Source organism: Rhinolophus hipposideros, assembly GCF_964194185.1.
Source record: "Rhinolophus hipposideros genome assembly, chromosome: 21".
In the NCBI taxonomy this organism is placed as follows: domain Eukaryota; kingdom Metazoa; phylum Chordata; class Mammalia; order Chiroptera; family Rhinolophidae; genus Rhinolophus; species Rhinolophus hipposideros.
In genome coordinates this window covers 16,655,008-16,671,316 of record NC_138067.1, presented here as the reverse complement: position 1 = coordinate 16,671,316, position 16,309 = coordinate 16,655,008, and the positions used below count along the sequence as shown (strand labels likewise).

At 35.4% G+C, this 16,309-nt stretch overlaps 1 protein-coding gene across 1 annotated transcript in view; it reads left to right on the top strand.

The window, feature by feature from the left end:
* Window positions 1-13,096, top strand: part of TERB1 (telomere repeat binding bouquet formation protein 1) — a gene marked incomplete at its 5' end in the record, with an annotated part of 29,210 nt that extends 16,114 nt beyond the window's left edge. The window contains 6 exons of the mRNA XM_081031452.1: window positions 2,643-2,992; window positions 4,042-4,106; window positions 4,408-4,503; window positions 8,650-8,799; window positions 9,103-9,165; window positions 12,383-13,096. Of these exons, the coding sequence (XP_080887578.1) occupies window positions 2,643-2,992; window positions 4,042-4,106; window positions 4,408-4,503; window positions 8,650-8,799; window positions 9,103-9,165; window positions 12,383-12,594 (936 nt within the window). The 3' untranslated portion in view covers window positions 12,595-13,096. The remainder of the gene's footprint in view (window positions 1-2,642; window positions 2,993-4,041; window positions 4,107-4,407; window positions 4,504-8,649; window positions 8,800-9,102; window positions 9,166-12,382) is intronic.
* Between the last annotated feature and the right edge of the window lie 3,213 nt (window positions 13,097-16,309).

Sequence of the window (16,309 nt, the reverse complement as noted above, 5' to 3'; positions counted from 1 at the left end):
CTGTGACTGGCTTCTTTCACTTAACATAATGTTTTCAAGGCTCATCCACAGTCCTTTTTATGGCCAAATCTCCATTGTATGGATATACCACATTTTGTTCATCCATTTATCAGTTGATGAACATATTCCTTTATTTGTAACCTATATTTTTATAGTTAGCATGGGTTTCTTGTAGAGAGCATATAGTTTGGTCTTTTTCATCCTGACAATGCTTCCTTTTAATTGATGTGATCACTTCATTTACATTTCATGTAATTATTGATATGTTTGGGTTTAAGTCTATCATGTTGCTGTTTGTTTCCTATTTGTCACATTTGTTCTTTGTTCCTGTTTTCTACTCTCTTGCCTTCTTTTATGTTATTTTAAAATGTCCTGTTAATATCTCATCTTGGATTATTGGCGAAATATTACATATTTTTTAGTGATTGATTTAGGGCTTATAATATGGTCTTTATTCAAATATTATTATTCCACTCATATAGATTGTAAGACCCTTACAATAATATGCTTACATTTCCCTTTGTTCTTTGTGCTATTGTTGCCATACATTTTACTGTGACATTTTTTATAAATGCCCAGTAATGTTATTATTTTTGCTTTAAACAATTATTTTTTCTGAAATATTTTAAAGATATTTACATACAGTGAAAATCACACATTTTAAATATAGTTTAAGACAGTTTTATATAGTGTTGTAACTATTATGACAGTCACGATATAGAATATTTCACTCACCCTAAAATGTTTCCTTGTGTCCCTTTGCAGGCAGTCCCATTCCCCAACCTCAGGCCCAGGCAATCATTGATCTGCTTTCTGTCGCTAGTTTTCCTTTTCTCTAATTTTACATAAATGGAATTATCCATGTATATTATATAATCTTTTGTGTTTGACTTATTTCACATAATATATAATGTTTTTTATTTTCACCAATGTTGTTTTGTTCCTTTTTACTGGTGAGTAACATTCCATAGTATGAACATACCACAACTTATTTTTATTTTTTTAAAGATTTTATTGGGGAAGGGGAACAGGACTTTATTGGGGAACAGTGTGTACTTCCAGGACTTTTTTTTTCCAAGTCAAGGTGTTGTCCTTTCAATCTTAGTTGTGGAGGGTGCCGTTCAGTTTCAAGTCGTTGTCCTTTCAGTCTTAGTAGTGGAGGGCACAGCTCAGCTCCAGGTCCAGTTGCTGTTACTAGTTGCAGGGGGCGCTGCCCACCATCCCTTGTGGGACTTGAGGAATTGAACCGGCAACCTTGTGGCTGAGAGCCCACTGGCCCATGTGGGAATCGAACCAGCAGCCTTCGGAGTTAGGAGCATGGAGCTCTAACTGCCTGAGCCACCGGGCCAGCCCAGGTTTTGTGCCTTTTTAAAAATTGTTGTTCTAATTGGTTTTTTGGAAGGATCAAAAATAAATATGGGTGTTAAATTCATTTTCTTTACCTGGAAGTCCTATTCCTTTTTTTTTTTTTTTTTACAATTTCAGAGTATTCCATTGATGGAATTTCAGAGTTCTCCCTTTCTGGTGAACATTCAGTTTATTTCCAACTTTTATGTATTACAAACAATGCTGCAGTTAATAACATTAATATTTTGTACGTATAAAAGTATCTATAGATATGTACAATTTTTATTATGAAAGATAATGTCAAATTGTTTCTTTATAGAGGTTGTACCAATTTACACTCCCACTGTAATGTATGAGAGTGTTTCTCTACCCTTTTGATCTTTGCCAATGTCATAGATGAAGAAAGATATCTCACTGTAGCTTTAATGTTCATTTCTCTTATTATAAGTGGATTGAACACTTTTTCATATGGTTAAGAGGTATTTATATTTCCTTTCCTGTGAACTGTTCATCTTTTTTGCCTGTTTTTCTACACTATTGTTGATATTTTTCATATTTCATTGTAGTAGTTTTTTGTAGGTATTAGAAAAATCATACTGTAGCCCAAGATATGTCTTTATGTTATTCTTTCTAGGTGTTTTGATTATCATTTGGTTTTGCTTCTGGCTCTTTTTCTCCCTTATATTATTCTTGGTCTCTAGCATAACTTTAAAGAAAAATTTATGTGGTAAAATATGTTAGTTTTTTCCTTTTACGATTTTTATTTATTTATTTATTTATTTATTTATTTATTTATTTATTTATTTTAATGAATGTTGTGCTTTATTATTTTCTATCTCACTGAGTTGTAAGGATTACATTAGATAAAACATGTAAAGCATTGGAATCGTGCCTGACCCAAAGTCAGTTCTCAATAAGTGAAGTCCTTTTATGATTTATTGATTTTGTGTAATAGTTGGAAAGATCTTCCTCCCCTTGAGAATATTAAAATGTCATGTCATGTTTTCTTTTAGAACATATATAACTTCAGTTTTTATATTTCAATATTTAATTTTGACTTTATTTTAGTGTAAATTGTGAGATATAGGTCCAATTCATTTTTCCCCCAGATGGCTACCCAGTTGTCCCCAAATCATTTATTGAATAAACTCCCTTTACTTTCTAATGTAAATTCCTTTTATCATGTATATTCTATTGACAATCATAAACTTTGTCTGCATTAAAGGGAGTGTAGATTGGATTATAAAGCAAATGGATTATCTTGAAATTATTTACTTATTATTTTTACATTATAGGAAAAAATACAAAGAGAAAAATTTAAGGATGGTGTTTCATCTATGAACATAAATATCCAAAATACATTGAAATACCTCCATGCAGATAGTATTGGTGAAGGTCCCAAAGCAGAAGATGAGGATAAAAGCCAGTCTAGAAAGCTTCAGAGTTGTAAGTCCCGTGGATTCATGTCTAAAGCATGTACAAATGATGAGCAAATGAAGACCCTATTAAAGAGTGCAAATCCAGTTAGTGCTTGTTATAGGGAGAGTGGGCAAAATGAAACTTTATGTAAAGCCAATTCAAGCTGCAATCTACACTTACATGAAGAAACAACTTTTGAGGAAAAAAGATTTGTTTCTCAATCAAGGTATGTGGCTTAACAATTGTTTCTAATTTTTATTTATTCAGCAGTTTTTTTTTATGCAGTACTGTGTGCCACATTATTAAGCACTGGAATATAGAAATGATAACATATGGTCTTGGGAGGAGCCTAAAGTGGGGAATGTTGGGAAAGGAGTTTGTACTGGGAAGTATGGGCTAGTTTATCTAGGGCCTTGCAAGTTATACTCGGGAGTTTTGGTTTTAACTCATAAGGTATAGGGAATCATTGATGATTTTAAATTGAGTGACATGATCAGATTTGAATTTTAGAAAGGATACTCAGAAAACTGAAACTGAAACCCTATACCTGCAGGTATGCATTGATAATCCATCAACAATGTAGCAAAAGCTAGTTTGTAAATTTAATTTGATGAAAGTGAGCAGGATATGATGAAAATCTGGTTTAGGTTTGCCTTTTCATTTGTTCCCTGCATCTCACCTCGATGTCCTTTCTACCTTGCTGTTAGCCTGCGGGGCTGGACCTGGGATTGTAGTTTTTCTTCTTATACCCTGTGTTTTGCTCTTCTGATGGTTACTCTGCTAGGAGGGAAACTTTAAGATGATGCTACTGTGTTCTGGGAAGGTTGCAGGGTAAATAGTATTAGATGGATTACAGCATTACCACCCCCCCTTTTTTTTTCAAAACCATTGTTGATGTTAATTTTAATTGATTTCTCAGAGATACGGAATTAGAAAGCAGTGAGATATGCTCTCGCAGCCTTTTGCCCTCTGGCCCACTGATTTTGTTCTTTTCCCATCATTCTTTCTATATTCCTTTTTGATAATTTTTTCTTCCATTTTCTGTTGGCATCAATATTACTGCCCTCTGGAGTCTTGTTTAACTCCACTTTTAGAAACAAGGTTATAACTATTGCAGACCCTACTTTGGCAGAAATTGGTAGATTTTGGTAGATCCTGGCTCTAGCTTCTTCTGCCTGCCAAACATCTAGAATCATAGCATTGCTTACAGAAACATTTGTAAACACACCACACAGTATGTTTATTTTTAGTAATCTGGTTTTTATTTTCTTTTAGCAACCGTGTTTTTAAAGATCCAAATCCCATTGTCAAAAAGAGAAGGCAGCAATTACCAATAACAGGTATGATTAAAAATGTGTCTTTGATTTTTCAAGAAAACAGATATTTAGGTGACTAATATAGCTAAAAATGTGCATTGGTATATCTGCCCTGTAACATACAAGCCACGCCTTTGACTCTCTCTCTGAGGTATTAATGCCTCAGTCACCTTTTATTGATATCCAGAACTTTTTTTGTATGTCCATCAGGATGACTGGATGTGTAGTATTGGGCTGAAGTTTATGAAAATCTTGATAATTAATCTTGTAAATGTCAGGTCCTTTTCATTATTCAAAAAAACTTGCATTTTGCAATTTTTTTCAGATCCATTTACATTATGTTCAGATATAATAAATAAAGAAGTCATCAATTTTCTATCAGCTGACAATTATTCCCAAATGTTCAAGTATAGATGTTCAGGTAAATTTTTTTAAATTATAATTGTTTCATAATTAAAGCTTTATATGATATTAGTTAACTAGAATTTGTAGTAGTTCTACCTGGGTGATTTAAACTTAATTTTCTTTGGAGAAATAACAATCTGGAGTATTATAAAACATTCAAAACAATGCCTTCTATCTGTATCATCCTGTGCTCCAGTATTTATATGAATCAACATAGCTAATACTTTTTTATTAGTTTATTATTCTCTTTTTGTCACAAGTAATACCATCTGTAAATTTAATTTTACTGCTTAAGGTAAACATTTTAAAAATATTTTTAGAGAGCCAGTAAATAGGTGTGTATTTTGGATTATGCTCTATACGTTATAGGCATTAAGTATAAAATGGAATCTAATTTGTAGTAAATATATAAATGTTTCTAGTGTTCCATGCCCCAGCATTTACTTTTTCTGTAGGGCTCTTGTAAATATTCCATGGTGCTTATTCCATCCCTTCTTCTTCATACCCTGGTATTTTCTCTTTACTCTTAGTTTCACACTCTGCTCTATGGAGAAAATTGAGGCGATTCCACATTAGATTCAAAGTATCACTATTTTTCAGTCTTGGATGTAGAGTTTAATTTTATTACTTTAAAACTGATATCTAGCTATAATCTGAATCCCATCTCTTTATTGCTTCCCATTTTAGTATTTGTGTAGTCTTTCTCTTCATTCCCTTTCTTTCCATTAACTCCTTTTGTACCACCTTAAACTATGTTAATTTCTCCTCATCTTAAAGAAAATCCAAACACTTTGTGTGATTTGCTATTGCTTCAAGTATTCATCTCTTCTTCCATTGTTTATTGCCAGATTCCTGCTTTTGCTCCCTTCTCTTTCAGTGTATTCATTCCCTTTTTAACTCCTTGAAATCTGGCTTCTTTTATTGCCCTTCTACTAAACATTAATGTTAACAGATTACCTGAAGCCTGAAGCCTCATTTCCCGCGCCCCCCAAACCAATGACTTTTGAAAAAATTCTTATCCTATAGTATCTCTGCACTGTTCACTATCATTCCTTGAAATCTTCTCCTGTCAATAGTTTAAAGTCACAGTTCTCAAACTGTCCACTCAGGCTCCCTGGGGCTCTGCAGTGCATTCACAGGGACACTACACAATATTTTAAATTTTATAAATGAAACACAAAGTAGTCCACATCGTTTGGATACCACATAAACTACCAGCTCAAAATAGTTCATAGTTTCATTACATTCCTTTTGATGATATCATGTTTTTGTGGAGCTGGATTATCAGTGGTTGTGATAAAAATCAAACACCACATGAAAATCCATGTGGAATAGGAAATGAAGGTGGCAGTGTCCAGTCTGATTCCAGGATTTGAGAAGTTGTGCTTTACCCAATAGGTGCACACATCCCATTAGGATGTAATTGTAATTAATAAGAACGAAATACAAATATTTTTTGCTTCAATTAGGTGTCCTATTTTTTTCAAATGGCTACTAAATTGTTAGAACATAAATACTTACTATGTTATTTTGGACCTAACAGAATGATTAGCGTTTCTTTTGGCTAGGGATACTGTAAAAAAAAATCACCAAGATCTTAAGGGTGCCATGAAGTGAGAAAGTTTGGGAACCTCTGATCAAAAGTATTGCAGTTAGCAGAGTGGATACTCTATAACTGTTAACTCCCTTTCATCCCTTAGTTTTTTTGTGATGGTTCTTTTTTAGTTCCTTTCTTCCCTCAGTGAAGATTTATTCATTTCACAGACACTTAGGGAGCGCTTATTCTATGGCAGGCACTGAAATCAAAGATGAATAGAACTCATTCCTCACCTCAAGAAATTTACAGTCTAAAAACCACTCCACTTTATCACCTTTATTGCTTTATATTTCTCTTCCTGCCAAATTGCTACAGGTATTCCACCCCAAGTGCGGTAGTATACAGCACTTACTCAGTTCTGTTGCAGTGTTTACTTTTGTGGGATCGACCGTCATTTTACTGATGACATATTCAAATCTTCAAATCTGTATCTCTACACTTGGCTTCTACTACCTTGGGTTTTAACCCCATTCTTCCATTTCCAGCTGTACCCAGGACATATGTCAATATCTTGTTTTTATTTCAAGCTTAATATATTCAAAATGCAGCATCTTTCTCCCTCTTAAGTTGCCCTTCCTCCAGCCACTCTATTTCTATTAGTTGCCACTGTTTTCAAACCTTGAAACATCTATAAATATTTTTTCTCCTAACATCCCTATTTCTAATCTTTCAAATTTGGTTCTTTTTTTCTTTTCCACACAGGCCCTTTTTGCTTCATGCCTAGATTACTCCAGGAACTTCCTAGCAGTCTTTAGTCTCCAGTCTCACCAACCCCCAACTATAATGTATATATTGCTAACTTCTCTTCCTAATATGTGCTTTTTAAAAAATTATGTCACGATGCTAAAGAACCTTCAGTGCTTCTCTGTAACTCACTGAATCAAACTCTCTACCTTGCTTTCAGAATTTTGTCCTTCTGGTTAAATTTTAGTGTACACTTATTCTCTTTAAGTCTGTCAGAAATGTGCCATGCTTATTCCAAACTTTGTCATTCAATCAACTACGAAGTCAGTTGAGAATTATCCTAAACTTCTCCCAGACCCCAACAGCTCATTATTCACCAATTTTACCTCAGAAATCTCTGCATTCTCACTGCAAATGCTGTTGCGGAATCCCCTTATTTGCTTTCTGGACTGTTGAAGTAACCCCTCATGCTGATCCTCTTACCTTCAGCTGAGCTTTCTATGAGACAAACATTTCCCTGCTTAATAAATATCCTTTAGTTCCTCCCCATTGACTTTAAGGGAGTTAAAAATCCTAGGCATAGCCTTCAAAGACCCTTCTTGATCTTGCCCCTTTAACCTTCACCAGCCTCAACTTTTCTCCCACACTTCTCTCATACCTATACTACAGCCACACCAAAGTACCTATGATTCTCTGAACACACTATGCTTTTTTACTCTTCTGTGCTTTTGCACATGTTCACTGTACTAGAAATGTTTTCTTCCCAGCTAACTTTCTGACTGGCTAAATTCTCCTAGTCCCTTAGGAATGGGCCCCAATACCATCTGACAGGCAGATGGAGAGCTTTATAATCGTTGGATGTGGCTAATACTACCTAAACCTACTGATCAATCTTAACATTAAAAAAAGAGATAGCCAGATTTTATGTGCCTCTTACTATGATGTAGTAAGAAGTACACAATAAAAACAAGTGAATCTGAATCTCATCAATCATATAGGTCTCATTACTCGTTTATTGGGCACACAGGAACATTTTAAAGGATGCAACTAGAATGTAATCAGAAAAACCCAGCTTTTGGGAAACCCATAGTAAAATGACCCAGTGTCTATGACAAGTAAATGATGAGGAGTAGAGGATACTTGATAGCTTAAAAGAAACTCACGAGGCATATCAACAATGTAATGGTGGACATTGAATCACGATTCAAAGAAACCAACTGTAAAAAGGAAAGTTTTGAAATGATAGAGAAATTTGAATACTGACTGAAGATTAGATCATAGTAAGCATACTTTTCTTAGGTGTGATAGTTTTGTGTGTTATCAAAAGAGTTCTTATCTGTTCGGGATGCATATGAAGTATTTACAGATGAAGTAATACTTCAATGCAAATTCCAGGCTTCATAATCTAGTGTGTATATATCGGCAGAGCAGAGTACGTGGGGTGTAGATAAAATATGACTGATCGTGAGTTAATAATTATTAAGGCTGGGTGATGGACACATGGAGGTTAATTATACTTTTTTCTTTACTCGTGTGTGTTTGAAATTTTCCATAAGACATTAAAAAATACAACTGGGCATAAGTGTCACTTCTTTTGGATATCTTCCCTTAACAGTGACTTCTGCTCAGAACCAGACTAAAGTAGATGCTTCTTTTCTATATCACCATAACTCTGTTCATACTTCTATTGCAAAACTCATTTTACTGTATTGTACTTGTTGTCTTTATTCTCATGATTTTGAGGTTCTTCATATATTTATAATTAAGTTCCTGATTTCACTTCCATTACCATCATAAAGATATGAAAGCAATTTGCTTTCATAGATTTGTTATTAGATATTTTGTAACATCTATACATCACTTTAATTTGTTTTCTTTTAGGTTGCATAGCAGTAGGAAAATCTCTGAATAGCCGAAATTTTAGCAAGCTCTTGCACTCCTGCCCATACCAATGTGATCGTCACAAAGTCATTGTGGAAGCTGAAGACAGATATAAAAATGAACTAAGGAAATCACTTATCTGTAACAAAAGTAATTGACTCAGCAGCTTTAAAATTGTATTTATGACTATACCTTCTGAACTATGATGTAGAATATATACTTATGTTAAAAGTTAGAGGGTAAAATAACGTTGAAAAGAAAATCTGTCTCTGAGCAACCAGATTTAAGATGTATCCAGGGAGTAGATTTAGTCTGTGGTAGTTTAAAATTATTCCTGCTTCACCTAAGGATTCCCATTAAAAGGGGAAAAAAAGGAAAATCATACTAATGGAATCGATGTGCTATTACTCAGATTGATACTTAACCATGCAAAATGTTTTCCATGTTTTTCAGAAATTCTGCTGACCCCGCGTAGACGACAACTTAGTAATGAACGTACAACCTCTGGAGGAATAAGTGAATATACTTAATTTTTAAATAAGCCAAAATTTCATATATTTCTGAGAAAGAAGAAAACAGCTAAATGATTTTTCTAAGTCTCACCATTAACGGCTCTTAAATGATAACCCTTGGCTCTGATGAGAGTCACACTTCCTCAGAAAAGAGGCTTCCCTCTCCTTTCCTCATGCTGCTCGCTCATCCCCATTGCTTGCCAGCTTGGAAAGGAGCAGGAGGAAACTGTAACGTTTATTAAGCACCTACTATATATTAGGCATTTTACAGCTATTATTTACTTTAATTCTTATAATAACATTGTAAGGTAGGTATTTATTCCCACTTTAAGGTACATTGAGTTGGCAAATGGCAGAGTTTAGATTCAAATGCAAGGCTGTCTTTCATTAGAAGCCCACCTGTTCTGTCCTCTAGGTTACATTTCTGTTTTAAGAACAAAATTATTCTATGCATAAGTGCCTCAGAGAGATTTTGCAGAAAGTTTTGTTTCACAACTGTAGCACTTCAAACAACCAAAACTGAAGAGACAAATAGTATAAACCTTAAAACCCTGCTTTAAAATCAAAATACTTCTTAAACTCATTTAACTTCTTAAATCATTTAACTTCTTAAATGAGTTAATTTACAAGAATCTTTATTTAACTTCAGGGTTAACATTTCACTTTATCACCATCCTAAATTTATCACAGAGACTTAAAGAACATTACCATTTCTTCTGTTCATATGGAATTAGTAGCTGCAGAGTAAGAATAAGCAATTGAGTACATTATTTGTCAAAGTAACCTAGAAATTAGTAACATCTATAGAGCCATTCTGTAATTTCTTGCAAAACATTCAGACTTTTTACATCCAGGAAACATTTTGCCACATACTTTTATTTGGCCAGTTTCACTGCCAAAACCTTGAAAGAAATTTCAGATTTACTTTTTATATCTGGGTCTCTTTTTCTAGTTCTGCATGCAAATTAAACGTGCAGTACCATTATAAGGTAGTTCACTTTTAAAAATAATATTTTCTGTAGAAACTGTTAGAAAATGGATATTTTTTCTCCATAGAAACATATTCCACTCGGAAATCTTGCTTTTGACAAGGAGTTGGCATCAAATTAATATAGACTTTTTTCAGCAACATACCTTAAAAGCAAATATGTAGCAAGTAAAAATATTCTGTAATCATTTTACATAGTAAAATTATTTGCAGAACCTCATGACGTACATAATTATGGTTATACATTAATTATACAGAGGGATTCTAAATATTGTTATGTGACATTCAGTTCATACATATATACATCTTATTTGTGGGTTAGAATTACGTTAGCTAAAACCAAATAGTTGATAATTTGGTCTGCTATTTAAGGATAGAGAAAGACATCTTGAGGAGGTAGTGATTAGATTGATCTTACATCTCTTTCACAAGTAAGCCAGGAATATTTGCTATATTGCCATTTTTTCATCTCTTGATAAATTTCCCTTTTGTTAAATATATTTATCACCACTCATTTCATTATAGGTTACATTCAAATTTGAGACCATTCTTCTGAGAACGGACCATTACAGCATCTAAGCATTTAAAGAGCCTCAGGGACAAGGCTCTTTTTAAAGATGGATTGGTATCTGGAGAGGGTTTGAATAATAAGTCTCTAGAACTGAGCCTTCTTGCCTGTTTTCTCCTTCTTTTCTAATGCCCAGTCAATATCAAGAGGAGCAATAAAGAAGCCATAGAGGAGCCTTGTGGTGTACAAGGCTGCTTCCTCCTCCTAGACTACCCACTACTCTGCTTCAGTAAACTGAGGAATTGGGCACAGGTGCTAAGTGTGGGAGTTGGTGACATAGCAGCTGCGATGAAAAAGTGGAGACTGACTTTACATAAACAACCTCAGTATCCTAATATCCTGAATGTTATAATAACCCAGCCAGTACTGATTACAAATCATTTAGCAAGTGAAACTGAAATCATCTATTTCTTAGATAACCACAGTTTTCCAGTAGACCCGAAAGTAAGGAGTAACTTCATTGATAAGCTTTGAAATAGTTTTTACCAATAAATTTTTACTTTCAGCAAATATTTATTGATCACCTACTACATGTCGCACTGTTTTAGGCACTAGGGATACAATGGTGAGCAAAACAGACAAAAAATCCCTGTCTTCCTGGAGCGTGCATTCTAAGTAATGCCATTAAGTCATAGTCAAACATTACTTTCATTGATTTATCAGTCTCTGTGGGAGAGATTGTCTCTTCTGTAAAGATCTGAATGGTGGCTCTTATCCTAGGAGAGCTAACAAATAGCTGAAAAGCTAACAAATAGCTAACAGTCTTGACCTGCCAGGGTAAGGTTTTCTAAGGGTATCGCAGTACAACTATTCCAGGTCCTACTGAAGTAAATAGCAGCCTTAAGTGTGTATATTAGGTTGGTGCAAAAGTAATTGAGATTTTTGCAATTTTTTTAACCTTTTAAACAGCAATTACTTCTGCACCAACCTAATACAAAAAAGTCCTCTGTGTCTGCATCTACCTACAATGATAACATGAATTAACAATGAATGAAAAAAGATTAAAAGAACTATTTCCTAGTAATCATCACCAGAAGATGTTTGTGTTTATGATTACAGATACCAACTCTGTAGTCTTTATGCTGTAGAAAGTATCCTTAAAAAACATAAGTTAAAAACTTCCTTGTGCGGCCTTTTGGTTTTTTTTTTTTTTGAGGTTTAACAAGCCAAGTATCCATATAGGTAGTGAACTTGTTTTTTAAAGTGAATTTCAAAAGACCCTTATTATTTAAAAATATTAATCGAGACTGATAATTAAAGTAACAAATGTTGATATTCTTTTCTATTCTATGAAGTTATGGAGCCCTTTGGGAAGACTGTAAGATAGGTAAGATGTTTGTTAACTGTCCTCACAGGCATGTCAAGAGAATTAACAATCAAATGTTTGTAGACTCTTGTGTTTCTTGACTGAAAGATGTTGCAAGTATTATTACAATATGATAAAGCTACAATTATTGAGGAAGTCACAGTGGTAACATGTAGCTTAACCGTAGGCACTCAGTTTTTTAAAATTGAAGTGGATTTCTATATGATGAGTAGCCCAGGCATGAAATTTTCTCATTTAGATATAGTTCTTATCTTTAGAATAAGTTAAGCACTTATTTGAGTTTCAAGATTTTTTTTTCAGCAAGCACTAATACAGTTTACAATTCTCATTAATTACAGAAAAAAGAAGAATTCGTAAAAACTTTACTGAAGAAGAAATAAATTACCTTTTCAGTGGAGTTAAGAAAATGGGAAATCACTGGAATTTAATTTTGTGGTCTTTCCCTTTTCAACAAGGACGGAAGTCTGTGGACCTTGCTCACAAATACCACAAGCTGTCCAAACGCCCCGAGTGTGCAGCTCCTTTACTGGAAGAAGACTTGTCAGTTTAAGTTTGAACTCTTCAAATACAGTGCCTTGAAGATACAAAATTTAAAATATTCTTCTAAACTCATGAGACAAGGAATGTGGAAACAGGGATACTGTTTTCATTAAATACTTTTTGTGATGTGATAAGCTACAGGTAATCAAATTATTAAAATAGTTTATAAAACAAATACATTTTCAAGTGTAGATTAGCAAGAAAAAATTCCTTAAGCTCAAACATTTGTTTAGGAATATGCTTTTATTTTTCCTTAAGTTTAAAGAACATAGGTCAGAGAGAAAAAAATTAGCCTTTAAACATTATTTGACATTATATTACAATGAATACTATGTGAGACATTTGTATTGTAGTATTCTTACCCAGGGAAAATCCCTCCCCAGAAAGACAGAATAATTTCCCAATCTGTTGGGTTCCCACACATTAAATCAATGTTTGACATTTTGTTAATTAAAATGTTTCCTCTCTTAAAGGCTAATTGTGCAATTGCTTTGAATACTTCTAAATTCTACGATCAGGTTCACTTGTTTTTGTTGTATGTTTATTTGCTTTTTAAAAGTTTAAAACAATTTTTATTGTTTGTTTTTAAGTTACTTTTCTTCTAATGGAATATCAAACTATAAGATCTCCATTATTTGTTCTCTCTTTGGATTCCATCATGATCCCCAAAGGATGCTGTTGCAGCCTCTATTATACTTAAAATGCTATTGCTGTGGCTAAGGGATCCAGTATTAGGCGGGAACTCATCTGTGCGTATGTCCCCATTGGCTCACTGTTCGTGTCATTGTAGTGGGTTCTTCTGTCCCAGAGAATATTTCCTTGTAAGCATGTATTCTTTGAACCTTTAAGACCATGACTCTTTCTACTTAGATGAAGCAGAATTTTTATTAAATTTCTTATTTTCTGATCCACATTGAAAATTCCAGAGGGTCAATAAGCAGAAAATTTTTTATGTAAATCCAAAATTTCCATTAGGCAAAAGAATAATTTACAAGTTAGGAAAATTCCTTGCAGCATTTAAAATGTGAATGAATCTAGCCCATTATCTGTCAGTATTTCCTAAGCACTATGGTGATGATTTAAATAGTCTTCCTGGGTTATTTTGATTTGTACTTCTCAAGATTTATGAGTTATTTCAGGTCAAAGGGGAAAACATTTTGTTGCCTCAGCCTCATTGGCTTAGATAATCAGAAGTTCAGAAACGATGTAAACATGTTTTTCCACTTCAAGTAGTTCTTAGTTGACAGTTCTCTGACTGAAAATTATGTATGTTAACAGAATGATCAAACTGCTTACAGAAGCATTCCCAAGAATATGACATACTGAGCTGAGACATTGTTTGTGTCAGTCACTGACACTATGTTTAAAATAACCTGCTGTCTTTTGAAGTCTTCTTGAAATTTTATCCTAATCCTTGGCTAACTTTTGGTTAATATGAGCTGTTTTCCCCCCCTCAGATGGAGCTGTTTGGTAATAATATAAATGAAGAAAATAAAAGGAAAGCAAAAAAAACGATGACCTATTAGAAAATAGTATCGCTTTAGAAATTCAGACCTGGCCAAATCAACAGGGAATTAAGAATTATTTTAATGACTGTTCCTTGGAGTTGGAACTGACCTTAGTTAGAGCTCCCTGCCAGAGGCCTGAATTGCTCTGTAACAATCTGGACATTGGTGCCTATCTTTAATTTTGCATATATCCTCAGAAACCTGTAATTTACTACTTTACAGGGTGATAACCAATGGTCGGTTCTTCCTTAGATTAAAATGAGATGTGATTTCCTGGAGCACCTTCTACAGAACCACAAAAGTTGAATCCCTTTTCCACATGCCTGCCCTCTAGAGTGTTAAAGATAGATGTCTCTTTTCCCTCTACATCCTTTGTCCTGCATGCTGATGAGCCCCAGCTACTTCATGCTACAGCAGAACAGTGCCATGTCTCCTTATGAACCTAGTCACTGACCATTGGATACCTCTTTGTTTATAAACTATGACCAGAAAGAAATGTGGCCTGACTGGCAACACAGGGTTATCAGCTTCTTTGCTAGGCCCAGTGAGGTTTTACGGATCTTACCTAAGATGCTTCTTGACATTCTCAGATTATAGTTAAGATTTACAGATTATAATGTTTATTAATCCCTATCTTGTTCTTATGCATTTATTTTTAACCCCACTACAGGACTTTAGTAGTTCCTGTTAAATTCCACCTTATTAGATTTAGTCTGTACTCAGTTTGTCATCCAATGTGTTAGGCATCCCTTCCTGCTTCAGATCATCCACAACTTCTATGAGGGTGCTGCTGCATTCTCATCCAAGTCACTGATGGCACCCTGAATTGGCTGGGCCAGGGTGGGAGGTTGGGGCAGGTCCCAAGTGGCCTCTTATGGTGGTCCCTGCTCATCGGCTCCGACTGGGCCTGGTTTCTCACAAGGCTCAATACGGCTTGCATTTCATTTTCTTGTTTGTGATGTGAATTGTTAAATGCCCTGTTGAAATCTGCATTTGCTATATCTGCAGCATCCTCCTATCTGGTATTCCTGTAATAAACTAAGTCTGGTGGTATCTTTTCCTACTGGTCACATTAGAGAATTTCACCTAGGGCTGATGAAGTTCACTGGCTGTAGTTTTCAACTTCATTTCTGCCCTGTGAAAATTCAGACACCACTTGCCCTTTTATGACATACATACTTTGCATGCTCTTCTCAGACTTCCAGGGGTATAACTTAATGGGTTTTCAATCCCATTGTCTTATTTGAACCTTGCATTCAGGTTGGCAGATGTCATGCCCATTTGTTGGATTTTGTAATCCATGTTGCCTATATTTGGCAGAGCCAGGATCAGAATCCTACTTATCTGAAACCTCTATAGGTGGTTGTTTTTCTACTATATCCCACTTCTTGTGCTAGTTAGAAATGGCTCGTAAAGTGAGCCTATTTCCACAGATAGCAAGAGCCCTTAGGTAGTGGCCACACCTAAAGTTAAGCTTGACAGGTGAAATGTATTTTTTCTTTCCTTTTGTTCCGTTATGCTCTTCCTTCCCCTTTCTCTCCCCTATCCCTTCTCCTTGCACGTCTCTTCCTTCCCCACCCCCCCAAGAAAGGAAATTAAAACCTATTTCTGGAGTCAAATGCTGGCTTCCTGAAAATATTTTTAAAAACCTGTTAAGCTCAAGCGTATTGTTCACTGCGGTAAAGATCACTACCTTAATATTACCACGGTCAGTGAAGGAGGAAGAGGAAAAATGGATATTTATGAGGATTTTGGGGTCTAGTTTAAGGCCAGTCTTTCAATGCGGGGCTTGATTTAGGATTGAGCAAAACTCGTGATGTAAGATCGGTGAATAAGACTAAGTATCGGGATGCTATCGTCTAGCATCGGGTCGTCCTTGGGCAGGTTTCTTAAGCTTTCTGAGCTTCAGGCTCCTCATTTGTAAACAGGTTTGATACGATTCAGGGTGACTCGGTAAGCGCTAGATAAATGGCGCTATCGTGTATTAGTCTGGTTCCAACGCCCGAGCTTTTCCCGTCTGTGCATTTGGCTGCCTGGTCCCAGACCGCGCGGGGGAAGCCGCCAGCGCGGGGAGGGGCCGGGCGCGGTGCCGTTGAGCCCCTCCGCCGCCAGAGGCCGCCAGCGCGCCCGCAGTCCTGGCGGCTCCCGCTCTCGCCGCCGCCTGCCTGCGCGTGGCTGCCTCGGCTGCTGCCTGACCTCTGCCGGTCTCCTGCCACC